Source organism: Equus asinus, chromosome 3 (genome assembly GCF_041296235.1).
Source record: "Equus asinus isolate D_3611 breed Donkey chromosome 3, EquAss-T2T_v2, whole genome shotgun sequence".
NCBI classification, from domain to species: domain Eukaryota; kingdom Metazoa; phylum Chordata; class Mammalia; order Perissodactyla; family Equidae; genus Equus; species Equus asinus.
Genome location: NC_091792.1, coordinates 64,048,891 through 64,067,301, shown reverse-complemented (window position 1 = coordinate 64,067,301; position 18,411 = coordinate 64,048,891). Strand labels below are relative to the sequence as shown.

General features: G+C 47.9%; 1 protein-coding gene across 2 annotated transcripts in view; it reads right to left on the bottom strand.

Moving 5' to 3' along the window:
• The window catches only part of SCARA5 (scavenger receptor class A member 5), a 114,956-nt gene that overhangs the window by 65,851 nt on the left and 30,694 nt on the right, over positions 1 to 18,411 (bottom strand). For both annotated transcript variants that reach the window (XM_014843315.3, XM_014843317.3), the window contains exon 3: positions 17,790 to 17,918. In XM_014843315.3, the coding sequence (XP_014698801.1) occupies positions 17,790 to 17,918 (129 nt within the window). The remainder of the gene's footprint in view (positions 1 to 17,789; positions 17,919 to 18,411) is intronic.

Here is an 18,411-nt window from a genome sequence, read left to right as displayed (position 1 = left end):
CAGGCCCCTGCCTTGTGAGGGGAGCCTCGGCCCCACTTTGCCCCTGGGCGGTCCTGTACCACAGTGGACCTTGACATCCCAGCTGGGGATGCTTGGGGACACCCCAGCCTGCACATCCAAGTTCCATCCTCCCATTCCTCGGTGGGGGCCCTGCACCTGCAGACAGCTCCCACTTTGCCACCCTCCGGCCAGCATGTGATTTGCCCTCAGTGGGACGATCTAAAGGCTCTGGAGGAAAACTGGGCATGAAAATTTCCTTCAGGGCAGGAAATTCCAGGGCCAGGGCTGGAGCACGGCCCAGAAGGAGGGGGTCATGGGCTCCAGAGGGCTTGTTCTGTCAGTCCTTATGACTCCTCGCCTTGTGGGATGGGATGTGACCAGACGAGGGACTGAGTGGGGACCTCTAAAGTATGGGGACAAGGCAGGGGCTCCACTCCATTTGCTTGGGTCTCAAGGCAATACTAACCTTGTCCATCCTCAGCAATGCCCAGGAACCCCAAGGCTGATTTTTACCCTTGAATGTATATTAACAGATACCATCCATGCACTCATTCAGCTAAGCCCATTGAGAGCTGCATAAAATGCCTATTTGAGCACTAGCTCTGAGAAAAAAATAGGTTAGTGTGGACTAAGCATCTTATTATGTAGCCCACACCAGGAACTACTGTGATATTACCATGTATGGGACTCCGTCCCAAGAGGAATGGTGGGTGCTTAAGTACATTGTCTCATTCAAGGGGCACTACATTACTCAGAGGATGGCATTAAGACCCCCACTTTACAGATAAGCAAACTGCACCTCAAAGAGGTCAAGTAATTTGCCCAAAGTCGCAGAGTAAAATGGAGCAGAATGAGATTGGATCCCAGGTCCGTGTAATTCCAAAATCTAGGCTAATGTGGATGATACACAGGTGTTCAGATATGGCCCCTGCCCTCACGGAGGTCACAGTGTAGTGGGGAGTCAGATAGAGACCGCCAGTCTTAATACGAGAGCAAGATGAAAGATGCGCTGCGTGGATGCAAAAGGGAACGCCAGGGAGCAGGTGCCATGGTTCCTTTCTAGGACCTAGAATTTTTCAGAGCTGATGGGACTTCGAAAGTTGAGTCCCGAAATTGCCAACCTGGAGTCCCAGATATAACCTCTAAAGAGCCCCAAAGTAGAAATGGGTTTTCTAGGCAGCCAATGACTAGTGACCATTGATATGTCAAATGATCAGGTCCCTGAGGCTCCCAGGGGCAAGGCCTCCTGCCCAAGGTCATACAGCCAGTGGCAATGCTGGGGATGAGAGCTGGAGATCAGACCACCAGTGTGGGGGCCTGTCCTCCTGGTGCAGCTGCTGACCTGCCCTCGGTCACAGGGTAAGGCAGAGGATGGAACCTGATCTGGAACGTGAACACCACCCCCCCACCCTCTGCCCCAGGCCACCCAGAGGGCTGCACTGGTATACAGGAGCTGGGGACCAAGGAAGCCAGGTCCTTCCTCTTTCCCATGGGTGGGGGTGTGTTATATATAATTTTAATTTCCTATATTCTGCTGTTTTGGCATCTTAAAAAAACCTTCCTGGCTGGAGAGAGATTGCCCCTTCCTGGGCTTCCCAATTCTTGGAGATCCCAAAGGGCACAGCCCCGAGCATGTCTTTGACATGCAAACGAACCCAGTCCAGAGCCTCACCTCTTCCATCTGGCCTGTGCACCCCGGGAGGCAATTTTCCTCTGTCCTAATCACCCCAGGGCCAAATACCAGGCAATTCAAGACCACCTACAGCCCCAAACACAACAAAATGATTCAAACTAGCCAATCCTAAACCTAAACTGTTTATCCTGCCCTGCCTTACCTTTCTCGCAGAAACCCTAATAAAGACCATGGCCTAAGTGCTCCCCTCACCCCTGTCTTCTGCCTCCCAGCCACCTGGTGCCTCCCCATGTGGCCCTGCATGGTGTGCCGTGCCTCCTGTCTCTAGGACCTGTGAGTGCAATAAACTTTGTTTTCCTGAGCGTCTCCTCTGTCTCCTCTTGTGGCCACACCTGAGGGACCATCTCATGAAAGAATACAAAATAGGGAGGCCCCCTGAGATTTAACAGGAGAAGAGGGAGCCCAACAGCTTCTTCCTTTCCAAACTTTTCACCAGAGAAGTGTACTTTCCTGGTGATCATTCCCTGGTATCCTGGATTGGGTAGGGTGCCCCTAAATTCATGTCTACCCAGAGAAGCTGTGATGTGACCTTATTTGCAAATAAGACCCCCAAAATAAGATGTACTCAAGTTAAGTTAAAGTCATAGTGGATTAGGGTGGGCCCTAAATCCAATAGGCCTGGTAGCCCTATAAGAAGAGGGTAGTTGGACACAAAGACACAGAGACACAGGAATAAGGCCATGTGCAGATAGAGGCACAGATTATAGAGATCCATCTACAGGCCAAAAAATACTAAGTGACAACTACCAGAAGCTAGAAGAGACGAGGAAGGGTTCTCCCCTAGAGCCTCTGGAAGGAGTATGGCACTACCTATACCTTGATTTTGAACTTCTAGCCATCAGAACCGTGAGAAAATAAATTCCTGTTGCCCTAAGCCACTCAGTTTGTGGTGCTTCATTTTGACAATCCTAGGAAACTGATCCACCTGGGGAGCCATTTTTTGACTAGCTCAAAGTTGGAATACGAGGGTGGACTCTCCTGCCTTTGCTGCCACCACCTAAGGCCATGGGCTGAGATCCACAAAGCATGGCTTGCCTTGGCCCTGAGCCCTCAGCTGGTCATTGTGACACATACCCAACTCCTTTTGGGACCAGGCAAAGGCCAAGCTTGGGTAACAGAATGGGGCCTTTGGTAATAAGCCACAACGAGAAAGAAGGTGATGGGAACTCTTTTTTAGCACAACAGGGCATGGAATTATCGCTTACAGCAGGGCCCTTTCGCAGGATAAGGTCTGATGCACACAGATATCTGACCCAGGAGCAGAACCAGCCAGGGATGTTTTCCTCATCCACGAACTGAACTGTGTTCCTCCCAAGGTCATATGTTGAAGCCCTAAGCCTGCTGTGACTGTATTTGGAGACAGGGCCTTTAAGGAAGTAATTAACGTGAACTGAGGTTGTAAAGATTGGGCACTAATCCAATAGGACTGTGGCCTTATAAGAAAAGGGAGAGACACCAGGGATGCACAAGCACAGAGGAAGGGCCATGTGAGGACAAGCGAGAAGCCATCTGTGAGAAAGAGAGGCCTCAGGAGAAAGCGAGTCTGCCGCCACCTTATCTCGGACTTGCAGCCTCCTGACTGTGAGAAAATACGTTTCTGTTGTTTCGGACACCCAGTCTGTAGTATTGTGTTATGGCAGCTTGAGCTGACTAACACCATCCTGTTCCCTCTTTCTGCAGTCTAGTCCAGAGGGAAACCAGATGGCCTGAGGTTGACAACCAGGACCAAAGGCAATGAGGAAGCGGTGGGCTGGCTGGGATGGTTTGGGATGGTAGAGTCGGGTGCAGAGCGGAGAGATCTCAAAGACCTAGGCAGGGGGCCCTGGGGCCAGGTATTCAAAGCAACAGGGAGGCTCCCTGAAGGGTCAGGAAAGGGACACATCTAGTGGCCCCAAAGTCCAGAGTGAAGGGACACAGGTGACATGTTGCTGGAGCCCTTTCCTCTCCCACCCAGAGGGTGCTCTCTAGCACTGTCCAGAAGTCAGCTGGCTGTATGGAAAAAAGTAGGGACTAGAGTGCTCAGAGCATGCACAAATATGCACAAACGTGCACGAGGTGGTGGAAGCTGCAAAAGCTAATACGTCAGGACACAAGGGTCACAGCACCAAAGCGTGCACCTAACCTGAGAGAAGGTAGCGCTGTGTGTGTCAGGTGGTAGTCACAGAAAAATGGTTCACCCTTGTGGCCGGTCGGTGGGCATGTAAACTGGTGCAGCCACTATGGAAAACAAGTAGGGAGGATCTTGCCATGTGTGACAACATGGATGAACCTAGAGGACGCTACGCTAAAGGCCAGACACAGGAAAACAAATACTGTCTGACCTCACTTAAACGTGGAATCTAAAAAAGTCAAACTCAGGGGCCGGCTCCGTGGCCAAGTGGTTAAGTTTGTGCGCTCTGCTGCGGCGGCCCAGGGTTCAGATCCTGGGCGAGGACATGGCACTGCTCGTCAGGCCACGTTGAGGCGGCGTCCCACATCCCACAACTAGAAGGACCTGCAACTAAGATATACAACTGCGTACAGGGGGGGTTTGGGGAGATAAAGCAGAAAATAAAATAAAATAAAATAAAAAATAAAAATAAAAAAGTCAAACTCATAAAAGCAGAGAGCGGAATGATGGTCGCCAGGGGCTAGGGTGTGGGGGACAAGGGGAGAAGGCAGTCAAAGGGTTAGAGGTGCAGTTGTGCACAGTGAATAAGTTCTGGAAATCTAAGGTACAGCATGATGACCATAGTTAATACTGTATTGTATGCTTGAAATTTGCCGAGAGAATACATCTTAAGTGTCCTCACCGCATACACACAAATCATAACTATGTGACATGATGGTTTTGTTAATTAGCCTGATTGTGGTGATCATTTCATAATGTGTATGTATTTCAAAATATCAAGTTGCATATCTTAAATATATACAATTTTTATTTGTCAATTATACCTCAATAAAGCTGGGAGAAAAGCTAAAGGAAAAAAGAAATCAGTTTAAACAGAAATTTGGAGCATTTGACTTTACTCCCAAATAATGACTTTATTCCCAAAGAAGGTAGAAGTTATTTAAAAAAAAAAAAAAAAAGCAAACCAGTGAGCACCGGGAGCCCAGAGAGGCGCCAGGAAGCATGTGTCTGGGGCTGGGTGCCCAGGGCCTGGGGCCCCTAAGGAGGGAGCGCAGGAATTCAGGGCTTCCAGGGAATCAGGAGTCTGGGGCATCTGGAGGCTTGAGTGCAAGTCCCCACTGGGCACAGAGGCGTGGGAAGGCCTGGGCGGGACGCTTCCCCACCCTGGGCCTCAGTCTCATTTACAAAGTTGAGGCCAGGACTAATGCTTCCAGCTCTGGTTTTATTGGTCACTCGGCAGGCCCCTCCCTTGCTGTGTGCCCTTGGGCACTTGCCCAGCTTCTCCATCTGTGGCAGGAGTGTCTTCTAGTCCCCGACTCCAGGGAGCCTCTGCTGGCAGCCACCTGAGACCGGACGAGGGCAGCGCTGGAGCACGTTTGGAGACTCAACAGGGAGAGACCCACTGGCCCCACCTGAGGGTGTGCCGGTGGCTCCGGGCAGCCCAGGGCTGTGTACTGTGTTCTCGGGCTTACAGAAGGATTCCATGGCTTTTTAAATGGGTGGTTTTATTAAAACTCCAACAACATTAGAGGAAATTGAAAGAGAAGAAATTGTACCAAGAAGCTTCCCGGTGGACCGCAGTTGTTTGCATGTCTCCGAGCTGCCTCCCACCCTTCCTCCCTTCGTATGCACATCTGCTTGCACAACTGCACCCTGAGTGCACACGCAATTGGGCAGTCTTTTTCCATTAACACGACTTCATAAACATTTTCTCATGTTGCTTCATAGCTATCACTCGGAATGGCTGTGTAATATTCCTTTGTGGTGATTTACCACAATTTAGCCAAACAACCCCCTCAGGTTGGACATTTAGGTTTTTCCCAGTCTTGAGTGGTCATGAATAACGTTGCTAAGAGTTTTGTACACATGCTATTTTCTTTCTTTGTAATCATTTCCTTCAGACAAATAGAGTAGGATTTCTGAGCCAAAGGATACAAATGGCTTTTTGGATCCTGAAAGAACACTGACTTCCTCAAGGCAATTTGCTCATTTATTCGTGCTCAGGGGCCATGGCTAATGGTCAGGGAGAAGTGTTAACGGGTAAATAAGAGACGCCTTTCCTCGACTCCTCCCCAAAAGATAAAGTTTTTCCAAAACTCTGCCTTTTTGTTATTATTACTTTCAGATAATATGCTGAAATGATTCACGAGGACAGCTGGCCAGACCCCGTCGTTGTTGACAACAGCAAGAAGAGAAACAAAGGCCTTTGTAGGAGGACTCCCTCCCAGAGCGACTCGGCATGTCCGGGGTTCTGTGTGACTCCTCCATCTCCCACCCTGGGACCCAGCACCATGGCCTCCTGGAAGTCTCTCGGGACACCTTCTTCACTGCCACCCCCCCCACCTTATTCATGTGGGTGCTAAGTGGGAGAAGGGGCTCCAAAGATGAGGTAGGGATCTCTGTGACAAGGGGGGCTGGCTCCAGGTAGCCCCACTAGATGACAGCTGACCTTAGATTGATGTTCTCATCAGAGAGAAGCATTACAGGGGACCGTTGGGAGAGGCCACTCATGTTCCCTGAGCTCGAGGAGAGCTGGGGCCTGCTTCTCTTCTAAAACTTTCCGGGTTGGGGAGGCTATGGAATTGGACCACATCAGCAGGGTGAGACAGGAATGCAGGGAGGGGCCACACAGCCCCACCCCCATCCCCACCCCACGCCAGGCCCCAGTTCTCTACGTCCCTTGGATTGCTCCAAAAAGGATGTCAGGGAATGTGGGGCTCTCACGAAGGATCACAGAGAAGGGCAGGAGTTCCAGGGATGCCCGCCAGCCATCAGGCCACGCTGGGCAGCTCAGCTGGAAGGGCAGTTGTAGCCAAGAAGACGCGGATTTCCCATCTCTGAGAGACGTCTCAGAGATGGAAGGCATGGGGTGAAGCTGGACATTATCCTAACAAGACCAAACACACCATCTGCCTGGAGGCCACAATAATGGGTTACTAGCCTCTGCTGGAACCAGAGAGAAACTAGGGAGGGCCACCTCCCACCATCACTACCACCAACACCACTGCAGACTTGAGACTGGCGGATTACGTGAGAAGCTCTTGGCCTTGACATCTTTCCTCCCGGGCCCTCCAGCCACATATTTGAGACATGCTTATACTAGAAACTTATTCATTGTGTATCTGAAATTCCAATTTATCAGGGCATCCTGTATTTTTATTTGCTAATTCTAGCACCTCCACCTGGGAGGCAGTTGGAGGGTCCAGGTGAGAGACGATGGAGCCCACCAGGACTTGCTGATGGAGTGCCCATGGGAGGTGGGGAGATAAATCTAGGAGGACTCCTTGGTTTTTGGTTAATACAACTGGGTAGATCATGGTGTCCTTTATAGAGATGGAAAAGAATGGAGAGAAACAAGTTTGGGCGGGAAAATCAAGAGTTCTGTTCACATGTTGAGTTTGAGATGCTTATTAAATACCCAAGTGGAAACAACACAAGTGGAAAATTAAACATATTAGTGTAGAATTCAGGGCAAAAGTCAGAGGTGAAGTCAGAGATGGAATTTGATGGAGATCATGAGGAAGAGAGTTCAGTTAAAGAAGAGAAGGCGGCCAAGGACTGAGCTCCTAGGGACTCCAAGATTTCGAGGTGAAGCAGGCGCAGCGCTGCAGCAACAGAGACTAATCGGTTGCTCCACTGACTTAATATGAACTTCTCAGAATATTTTACTACCTCTGTTTTGAGATTTACAGGGGATCCTTCATGGAGCCCCTGTTGTAAGCCAGGCATTGCGCAAGGCACTTACGTGTCATATCAGGGAATCGTCACAATACCGACAAGTGATCACCTTGTCCCCATTTTAATGGCTTTTTAAAAATGAGGCTTAAATAACCTCCCCAGGTCACAACTCATAAAAGATCAAGCTGATATCTGGATTCAGGTTTGCCTTGTTCCAAAATGTCTGTTCTTTGCTCTCCACTGTGTTTTATAGTTTATGTTTTGCGTATCTGCTCTCCAGTTGGTACGATCTTTACAGCAGCTCCTCCCTTTGGTCCCCTTCATATCTCGCTGTGTCTAACCCAGTGCCAGGCACATTGCTGGCACTCAACAAGGGTTTGTTGTTTTGGATTTGATGTGAGAGGGCTCCAGGCCCTTGGGCGGCGGCAGACAAGGCATGATGCCTACAGGATCATCGCAGAAATTCTAAGAGTTTATAACTCCTCTCCAAAAGGGCAGAGAACAAGAGCTTGTTCAATCTCTTGTTTGAGCAAGCTTGGCTTCAATCCCAGTGCAAACTCAAAGCCATCAGTTCGTGACTAAGTCCACTTTATCATAGCTCTGGCACATGCAGCAGAAGACAGAACAAGAAAGCAGAAGGAAAGGTAGGTTTTGAAGGTACGAGGCTGAGCCGTGACGAGGGAGATGCAAGCAGCAGAAGGAAGCAAGAGACTAAGTCAAGGCCATTCCCATCTTCTTCTTGCTTAAATAAGAAAATTTCTTTTCTTAGCAAGATCTGGGTGCTGCGTTCACAGTGCCTCTAAAGTTTCCTCCAATCCTGGCTCCTTGGATGGAAATCAAAGCAGTTGACAAGTTTCTCTTGATATTTCCTATATAGCAGGGTGAAATGAGGGCTGGATTATGTACAGTTGGCAGGAGTTACACTCAATTATAATTACCTAACAAACACTGATCATACTGACTACGGGCCATGGGCTGTTGCGGGCAGTTTACATGGATGGATTCATTCAATCCTCACCAGCACGATTTGGAGTGGGGAGTGTTATCACTTCCGCTTTATAGACAAGGACAATAACCCTCAGGAAGCTTGAATAACTTGCCCAAGGTCACACAGTAAGTGGCAAAGCCAAGATTTGTACCCTGACACTCTGTTTCCAGCTCCCATGCACTTTGCCACTAGGCGATAAATACTGCCTCCGACAGGAGTCCAGAGTAAGAGGAGTCCTGGATTCACATGGTCCTGCTGTCCATGCTCCAGCCTCCCTCTCTCCAGCTGTGGGACTGTGGGCCAGCACAGCAACTCCTCTGAGACTCAGTCTCCTCATCCGTATACCACTGTGAACTCTTTTCTGGATCCCTTTGACTATCAGGAGGATTAGGTGAAATAAAGTATGGGAAAATTCTTTGAAAATTATAGAGTACAATCTAGAGGTAAAAGAGGAAAGGGCTAATTAATGATCAATGTAAGCCTAGAGAGGGAGTTGGCAAAACCTTCCTGTAAAAGACTAGAGAGTCACTATTTTAGACTCTACAGGCCATATGGTCTCTGTCATAATTACTCAGCTCTGCTGTGGTAGCACAAGAGCAGCCATAGACAATACACAAATGAATGAGCAAGGCTGTGTGCTGATAAAACTTTATTGACAAAAACAAGCGGTGGATAGATTTGGCCCTTCGTCTAGAAGAAGGGCTCCAGGGGGATGTAGCTGAGATCAGCCCTCTGCTCTCTCCTATCTAATTATTATAATGATTTGACTGAAGACCCAGAGAGCACATTATCAAATTTGCAGGCAACCTTCCCCCATGCCCACTTTTCTCATTTCAGGGGTGGTTGGAGGCATCCATCAAAGTCAGAGAGATATGAAAGACCCCGCATCCTGGGCAGTGGAATCTTTCATGGAAAGTGAGGGTGTCGAGATTCTTTTCCTCCTTTTTTCTCCCACTCCCCTGAGCTAAGGTGAGGCTGAGGCACCTTCTGCTGGGAAAGCTCTGATAAGCTTGGGAAGGCCCACGCAGCCAAAGTGGGATGCAAGGGGAAAGCAGATTCTCAGGCTGCTGGGGGGTCTTTGAGGTGACCCCACCTCACCTCACAGGACAGCAAAGTGTGTGCATGGGCTGGCGTGCCTTTGCTCATAACCTCCTGGGAACCGTGCACGTGGCGGCAGGCTGTGGAGTGGGGATTGGGTTGGGATACTGGCTCAGACACGACTGATGACATGAGGCTGAAGGAGAAAGCTAAATGACAGATGTCCAAATCCACATTCAAATCGATCCAACAAGCTGTAATACTTGGCAGAAACCAGCGTGATGACATTTAACTGGGATCACTAACAGAATCTGCATTTAAGTTAAAGCAACACAAAACCAACAAAAGCCAGATGTACCGACATAGGTCGGAGGAGCCCTCACTAGGCACTGTTTTATTTGAAAGAGATCCGGGGTTGGGGTGGGCTGGCGAATGGACATGATTATTAATGGCTACGTAGTATTCCACCTTTGTGGTGTGGTGTTCTGTATTATTATGAGTCACTGCTAGAAGAGTTCGCACAGATTTAGGCTCCATCAGCATACGTGGAGTGTCCAGATCAAAGTTAGCCACAGCCCAGCACACATGCAGTACTGTGTCTAATTCCACTGACCACTCAAACCTGCACCTTGTTGAGTGGGGATGGAAGGTGGGGGATGGCCATTATGTTGAGGTGTTCAGTTTGGGCCAAACACTATCTGAGCACCTCCTGTGTGGGGGGTATCATGCTAGGACTGGCAGTACAGAGACGGACCTGACACAGCACCTTATCATCAAAGAGCCTTGTTTTGGACCCGAAGGGGAGCAAGCAGATAAATTGATAACTTCAGTATAATGTGGTGAGTGTGAAGATAGAGGCATACACACACACAGAGTTCTCCAAACCAGGTCCAATGAGCTACTGTTGAAAGTACTAGTGTTTTCAACTCGCTGCAGAACAATCACAAGGATGAGGAGAAAGCCTTGTTCTGACTTGTTCCTGCAAAAGGGACTAGAACCAGCATGTGTGGGATAATCAAGGAAGATTAGGAAGAAGTTTCTGTGACTTGTGGCTGTTCTTCAGTAGAGGCAGAACACCTTGTCGGTCTGGGAAGTCAGGAGGGAAGGTCTTGCTCTGGGAGGGAGGTTGAACAAGACGTCTTCTGAGGCCCTGCCAAGCTCCTGAGTGCCACGTGGGAATGGCATCACAGAGCTGGCTCGCTCACTCCCTCCCCAGAGGAGCCACAGTGCTGACAACACTATCCTATTTCTTGGTGTACTGAGCCCTGCGCTGTCATGGCAAGCCCAGGATCACCCAGACAAAGTCTCCAGGCTTCCCCTGTGTGTTTATTAGAAACGTGTGGGCTGTGGGCACATGCCCTCCCACCACACCAAGCACACAATTCTCTCCGTTTGTGGACAAAACCACTGGGTACTCAGGCTAAAAGAGTAGGTTTCTAATCCTTTGCTATTCTGACAGCAAAATCCCTCGGATTATTCCAATAATGATGATGATAATAATAATATCTAACATTAATTGAGTACTTTTTACGTGCCAGGCACTACGAGTTTTCATGTATTAATTAATTAATCACAACAACCCTTGGGTTAGGTACTATTTCATCCCATTTGATAGATGAGGAAACTGAGGATTTGAGAAGTTAAATTATTTGCCCCAAGATTATAGAAGCTTTCAATGGCACAGCCCGGATTTGAACTTAGAGGTTTACCCTCAAAGCCCATATCCTGAAGAGAATATAGCTATTTTCTTAGAATGTCTGAAAGACACACAGAGTAATAGAGCTATCATTTAGCCCATTGTTTTTCAGATGATGGCTTGTATCCTGTTCATGGACCATGAAATAAATGTACGGGTTGTGACTAGTTTTTGAAAAATGAATAGAATAGAAAATCATCAGCATTCATCCCACATTTAAGAAGATTTCAGTTATGTGTTTATATGTGAACTAGTTGTGACGTAAAATATATTTCTTAATGTAGGTCACGGTCAAAACTTTGAGGAACTGATCTAGTTTAACCTGCTCATTTTACAAATAAGTGTCCTAAGGTTCAGACAGCAAACTGATTTTTCCCAAGGTTATAGAGTGTTAATGGATGAGCTGGGAATGGACCAAAATTTTTCTCTCAGTTCACATTATCAAGCTTAATTGACTGCAAAGAAAAGCAAGAAAAACATGAGTAATAATGCTAACAGTAGTGGTAATACTAAGACTATAAAAACAACAATGATGGCTACTACTTCTATCGTGCATACTGTGTGCCAGGCACTTTCCTAAGAGCTTTAGATATATTCACTTATTTAACTCTCATAACAACCCAATGAGGTGGGTATACTTCTTTCTCCAATTCTCAGATGGGGAAACTCAGGCACAGAAAGCTCAAGTAACTTGGTCAATGTCACATAGCTGGTAATGGAGAAAGGGGATTTCAAACCAGACAGGCGGGTTTGAGTCCTTGGTTCAAACACTATGGTTGAAAGTCCATGGTGTTAACCAGTATAAGGTACTCCGTGATCCTGCCTGTCTTAATATTTTCCCTAGATGCTATAATGCCAATCCAGTACATACTATGGTGTGTGTGTATTGATATAATTAATTATACACCTACTTCTTTGACTAGCCACATGTTCTTGAGTGGTGATTCCATATTTACCATGTCATTCGATACTTGGCTAAGACTGAAATAATAACCTTTTTCCAAAAATAAGATCCCCTTTACACTTCCTTGTCTCTGTCATTCATTTACTTAGTCATTCATCCATTCACATATTAAAAAACATCATGAACTTGCAGAGAGTAGACAGAATATTTTTTAAAAGACAAAACTGTGCATGACACCCTTTCTTGTTCCAAGAAGGATTAAGACAGTTTACAAGGACACATAAAATAGACGAAGATAAGAGTAGATGAGAACAAGATGAAGGAAGAATAAGTTGGAGATGCTAAATGAGGCAGGAATGAGACCCACAGAAAAATGCTTTCCCTAAAGTCTGGGCACTTGCTGTGGGGGGACCACAGATCTGTCTCCAGGCTTTCGTTTTAATCACCTTCAAATTCATACACCTTAGAATGGATGACAACTAACTCTCAGTTTGCATTAATTACTTCCTTGAAAGCGATTTTACTTACTTTCACATTCACAGTCTCCCAAAGGTTCAAACAAACTAAGTTCTCAAGGAAAGCATACCTCCTTCTGAGACTAGGGCAGAAAATGGTTTCCACATGGGCCCTCTTAGTTGACACCGTGTAATGGAATGAACCACATCCTCAACAGCACCCTTGCAACAAGCACAGGATGGGCTTTCACGGTGCTGTTTCTCACAGAATGTCCCAATAAAGGCCAAAGGCATCACACCCTTAATTCCAAGATGCATGATGGTGTCAGTAATCTGTCACATCCATGGACATGGGCTCTGAGCACACTGTTCTCTGATTGCGAGTCAGGGACAGACCTACTTGAAACAAGATGATCAGAAAAAGGGGTGCTCAGTTCAGACAACATTTGGATCACTCAGCGTTCAGCCCTTCCCAGGCTGAGGCCTCCCTAACCACTCCAGCTCTCGGGAATCAGGCTCTCCTTTACATAATTTGGCTCATAGCATTAGCTACATCATACTGTCCTAATGGGTATTTGTGTTTATGATTTTGAACCCTCCCAGAGCAGGGATCATATCTCATGATTCTTTTTATTCCCATGCTATAGACTGAATGTTGGTGTCCCACCCAAATTCATGTGTTGAAATCCTACCCCCTAATTTGATGGTATTAGGAGGTGGGGCCTTTGTGATGTGATTAAGTCATGAGGTGGAACCCTCTTGAATGGGATTAGTGCCCTTATAAAAGAGCCCCCAGAGAGCTCCCTCACCGCTTCCACCAAGTGAGGACAGTGAGGGAAGACGGCCATCTATAAATGAGATCCTAGAGAGTGAGATCCAAGAAGCAGGATCTCACCAGACACCAAATCTGCCAGCACATTGATCTCAGACTTCCAGCCCCCAGAACCATGAGAAATCAATGTTTGTTGTTTAAGCCACCCTGTCTATGGAAGTTGATTACAGCAGCCTGAATGGACTAAAACACCAGGGCTTGTTCCCTTGCTGGCACCCACTGAGCACTCATGCACAAGTTAAGCACTTATTGAGAAGGATGATGGCAACGTCTGACTGCTGCTGTTAAGAGAGGATTAAATTAAGGTGGGAGAGGAGACCACGTTTCACCAGGAACTCTCCCTGGTCCTGTTCTGTAGTCTACATTAGCTGTAATACTCCAGTTTCCCACCAAATTAGAACCCCAGAAGTTTGCACTTCCCCTTTCTGCTGTTTCATTTTTGCAGTGGAAATTCAAATTCCTCAATAGAGTCATGACAGGAAAGGGAAGAAAGAGGTAGTTCCTGGGGCTGGCCCCGTGGCCGAGTGGTTAAGTTCGCGCGCTCCGCTGCAGGAGGCCCAGTGTTTCGTTAGTTCGAATCCTGGGCGCGGACATGGCACTGCTCATCAGACCACGCTGAGGCAGCGTCCCACATGCCACAACTAGAAGAACCCACAACGAAGAATACACAACTATGTACCGGGGGGCTTTGGGGAGAAAAAGGAAAAAAAAAAAAAAAAGAAAGAGGTAGTTCCTGATGATGTTTGTCACTATGGTGATGTCCCAGAACAGTCACAGGTGAGATTGATTCTCCTCTAACCCTTAAGCTTCATCACAGAGAACATCTTCCCTAAAATGCTAGACTGAGGACCTCCTGACCACGTGACCAGCCAATCTCAATTCTCCTGTTCATGAACTTAAGCCTGATAGTCTGTATTGTCCAAAAATGAGTCTGGAACAGAACAAAAACATAATAGGGAACCATCAGCCCAGGTACTAAACAAAATGGGTTGAAGAGATAGAAAGACTTAGAAGAATTTGGGAGTAGAAAGAATGGACTCATTCTGCCTCCTTGGAAGATGATGTGGGCATAGAACCCAGCGATGGTGTGGGAGTATCTGAGGAAAGTCCCAAGAGGATGCTGGTCAGGAATGGGTAGTTAGATGGGGGGTAGAAAGCCCAACTGAGATAATAATTTGGGCAATGGCTGGATTAACCTTCTGACAGAGGAAATTGGGATGATGCATAAACACAAGGTACAGTATTGGCTTTTTATTTTGAATACTTAGATAAAGAGATGAATTCAGAAGTCCCATGTGAACAGTAAGAAGAAGCATTTGTACTCCCATCAGATGTTACCAATCAGATATTCAGACATGGCACTGGGTTGCAGTGGATAATCTTGTCACCCAGTTGTGAAATGTATGAGCTTTGTGTCGATGAGGAGGTTTTGAAGTCTAAGAGTGGTTCAAACAGAATTCCTCCTGTTTGAGTCAGCTAGAGCTGCTATAAAAAATACCACAGACTGAGAGGCTTAAACAGCAGACATTTATGTTATTGTCACAGCTGTGGAGGCTGCGAAGTCCCAGATCAAGGTGTGGGCAGATTCAGTTGTTGGTGACAGCTCTCTTTCTGGCTTGCAGATGGCCCCTTCTCACTGTGTCCTCACCTAGTGGAGAGACATTTCTCCCCCTCCTTTCTCTCCCTTTCTCTCTCTCTCATGCCTCTTCTTATAAGGGCACTAATCTCACCACGAGGGCCCTACCCTCATGACCTAGTTACCTCCAAAGACCCAACTTCCAAATACCATCACTTTGTGGGGTTAGAGCTTCAACATATAAATTTGTGGGGAACACAATTCAGTCCGTTGTACCTCCTGTACAAGGTGACCTCAGCAGGGCAGTAGAGAGCACGTTTTACCCAAGATGGGGAAGTGGCCACAGCAGGATACCTAACAGAAGGCCAGGCAAGCTCTGGTTTATGCTGAACCATGGGTCTCCTTACCATCTTGGTATTTTCCAAAAGGGAGCCTCACTGGAGGTCTTCAATCAGGGTAACCTGAAGAAACCTCCCACCTAAGGTGAGGCAGGACCTCCTTGAAGAACCCCAGACTTGTCCACCACATTCCTAAGTCCCCTCCCTAGGGAAGAGGTAGCTGGTGACTGTATTCTTTCATTGGTCACTCTCACTAAGCCTCTCCCAGAGGCCAACATGATTTTCCAGACAAGAAACTGGGGAGGTGACAGTGGCCATGCCACAGAGCCAAGAGATAAAGCATGATGCTCTGCTTCATCAGATCAATTCCAATCCACCCAAAATTTTTACTCCACACAGACAATCTGGGACTCAGAAACTTCAGGTTCAAAGGTGATCTTGATTAAAATCCTCCCTAGGTTTCCACGTGGAACAACCAAGGAAGCAATGCAACATTGTCATCAGATTGGGAAACTATGTTTCACCCTCTTTTCTGAAACTTCCTGGATGTCATCATAAATCCCATTCAAACTCCAAGCCAAGAGAAAAATCTGCTGTGCAGCATGTTGGACAGCACTGCTTGTTAGAACTCTCCTCTATTTTGAATGGAAATCTGTCTCTTTACAAAATCCACCCATTCATCGAGTTCTACCATCTGAGGCCACACAGAATACGTCTGCCCTTTTCCACGTGTCAGCCCATCAGACACCGGAAGAGACCTTTCATTACTCTACAAGTCTTCTCTTCCCCTAGAGATGATGCCCTTCCAGGCCTCCCAGGCCTCCAGAGCCCTGCCCCAGGGTCCCCACCAGCCTGGCTCTCTCCTAGAGACCCTCTTCTGTAACCTAAAAGTTCCTGTTTAGCAGAGTACTTGTAATACCATAGCCCAGCTTTCCGGCTGGGGTGAAACACTTTCCAAACATTCTGGAAATTTGTTATGGTCGTGGCTGCCAAGCCCACAAAACCCAGATTCCAATCTCTCACAGAGCAGCCCAAGAACATGTCCAAATCAGCCTCTGGCTGGACATCATCCTTTGGTCCTTGGGATGAATCATGAGTTTCTCTCATTGTTGCTGTTGGCTACTCTCCCAGGTCAATGGTTGGCGGGACAGACACCACCCCTAATGGTGCCCTTTGCCCCGAGTGTTGAAACCTGAGGGTGAAGGCAGCATTGACCATCCCATCACAGGGCCCAAGAACGATTCTCACTGGATAGGAAGTGAATCAAGACCAGGGAGGTCCTGGGCATCTGCCTCAGGATTGCCAGCGAAAGGTTATCAGCAAGAGCTTAACCTCCAGATTCTGGCCTAGAGTTAACCAAAGGACCTCACCCTCAGCACTTCAAGTCAGCTCCACCTGGCCAGCAGCCTCGCTCTGAGCAAGCCTCCCTCCCCTCTATCACTTCTCCATGCAACACCCACACTTTTTACTCTAGGTTACCATACCAATTGTTGTGTTGACATATCGTCCCCATCGTAGTCCCTATTGCATTCTGCCTGGAGACAGGGCTCTATCTGTGTGCTCTTGCCTCATCCTCAAGACTGGGAGCTCCTTGAGGCAAGCGCTTAGATCTTATTTAGCTGTGTCCTCAATCATGGCATGGAGCCTGGCACAAAGTAGATACTCATGTAAGACAAGTGAGGGTGAAATATACTGATCCCTTGGCTTACTTTGTCAGCTCTACATACCTCCAGTGAGAAAAGTGGTAATTGAGCATCCCTTTCTCTGGGTGGGAGTCAGGAGAGACCATCACAGCCTCTGTCCCTATCTACTTCACCACCTCCATCATGGTGGGGTGACCTGTGGGTGGTGAGCTGGGCTGCTCGAAGCATGGGGTCCTCCATGTGATCCCTTCCTAAGTCCATGAGCTCTGCTTCTTCCTGGCTAGAGAATGGGCTCCAAACTCCAGCTCATCACCAGCCTGGCTTGCAGACAGAAACTAGGGGGAAGAGCCTGGCTGAACTGGGTAAACCCACCCCACGCCCAATAACTACAAAAGGGCAGCAGGTTTACCATGACCCTGATTAGCCTCAGTGGCACAACGTCTCATGACTATTTTCATTGCACCCCAGGACAAGGGGCCCAGCCTGCTTTGTGCACAGAGCTCCAGAGAGGCCCAATGTAATGCACACAGTGATGCGGAAAAAGTCAAGAGCCACTCAGAGCAGCTAGGTCTCTGCTCCTGGACTGAGATTTCCCAAGCTCACACAGCCCCTGCCAACTCCTCATCCCACACGAAACAGGCAATGCTGTTAAGAATCATGCCCAGTCAGAAAGATGGGTCGGCTTCCTCCTTCGTGGTTTCCGTGGTGATAAGGGCAGTGTTAGGGCTCGTGACCGTGGGAATGAAGAGCGGAGGCTCCAGCTCACCAGTTCCCATCTGATCTCGCTTACTGCCTCCTGTCACATCCTTAAAGGCCAGGACAGGAAAGGTACTCTTACCTGCTAAGATGAAGATGCCCACAAGAATCAGGAAGACTAGCAGGTAGAGTCCTAGGACAGCATGCTTCAGGGCTGACAGGGAGCCCAGCTGGGTACAGCAGCCACCCGTCCGTCGTTTGTGGCACGGACCTAGACAACAAGGAAAAAAGGCACTTGAAAACCCCAGAAGCTTTTTTCTCTTTTGCTCTCATCTCTCCCTGATGCACAGATGTTCACACTCATACACCTGCACATCTGTTATGCAGCTGTAACGATGGGGAACTTTTCAGAACCTTGACAATCTTTTCAGCTACTAGCTCTCCTCCCACCCTCTGCACTCATGAACGAGCCAGACAGGCATGCCCGCAGCTCACGTGCCCACACAAACCCACCTTCCCAGGGCCAGTGCAAGCAGCAGAGAAAGCTCAAATAGGCTGGAATATGTGTCCTTTCCAAAGCACCATTGTCCTGAGAGAGTATGGAGAAAATAACACAGGGGTTGCAAACTCCAGTGTCTACAGTGGCCAAGGGGTGGAAATGAACAAAGTGGGCCAGGTAGGCCTGGGGAACCCAAAAGCGCATGCCCAGTCTGGAAGAGGCTGTGGTGTAGGAACAAGGGTCGGGTGTTGCCAGATCAAAATTT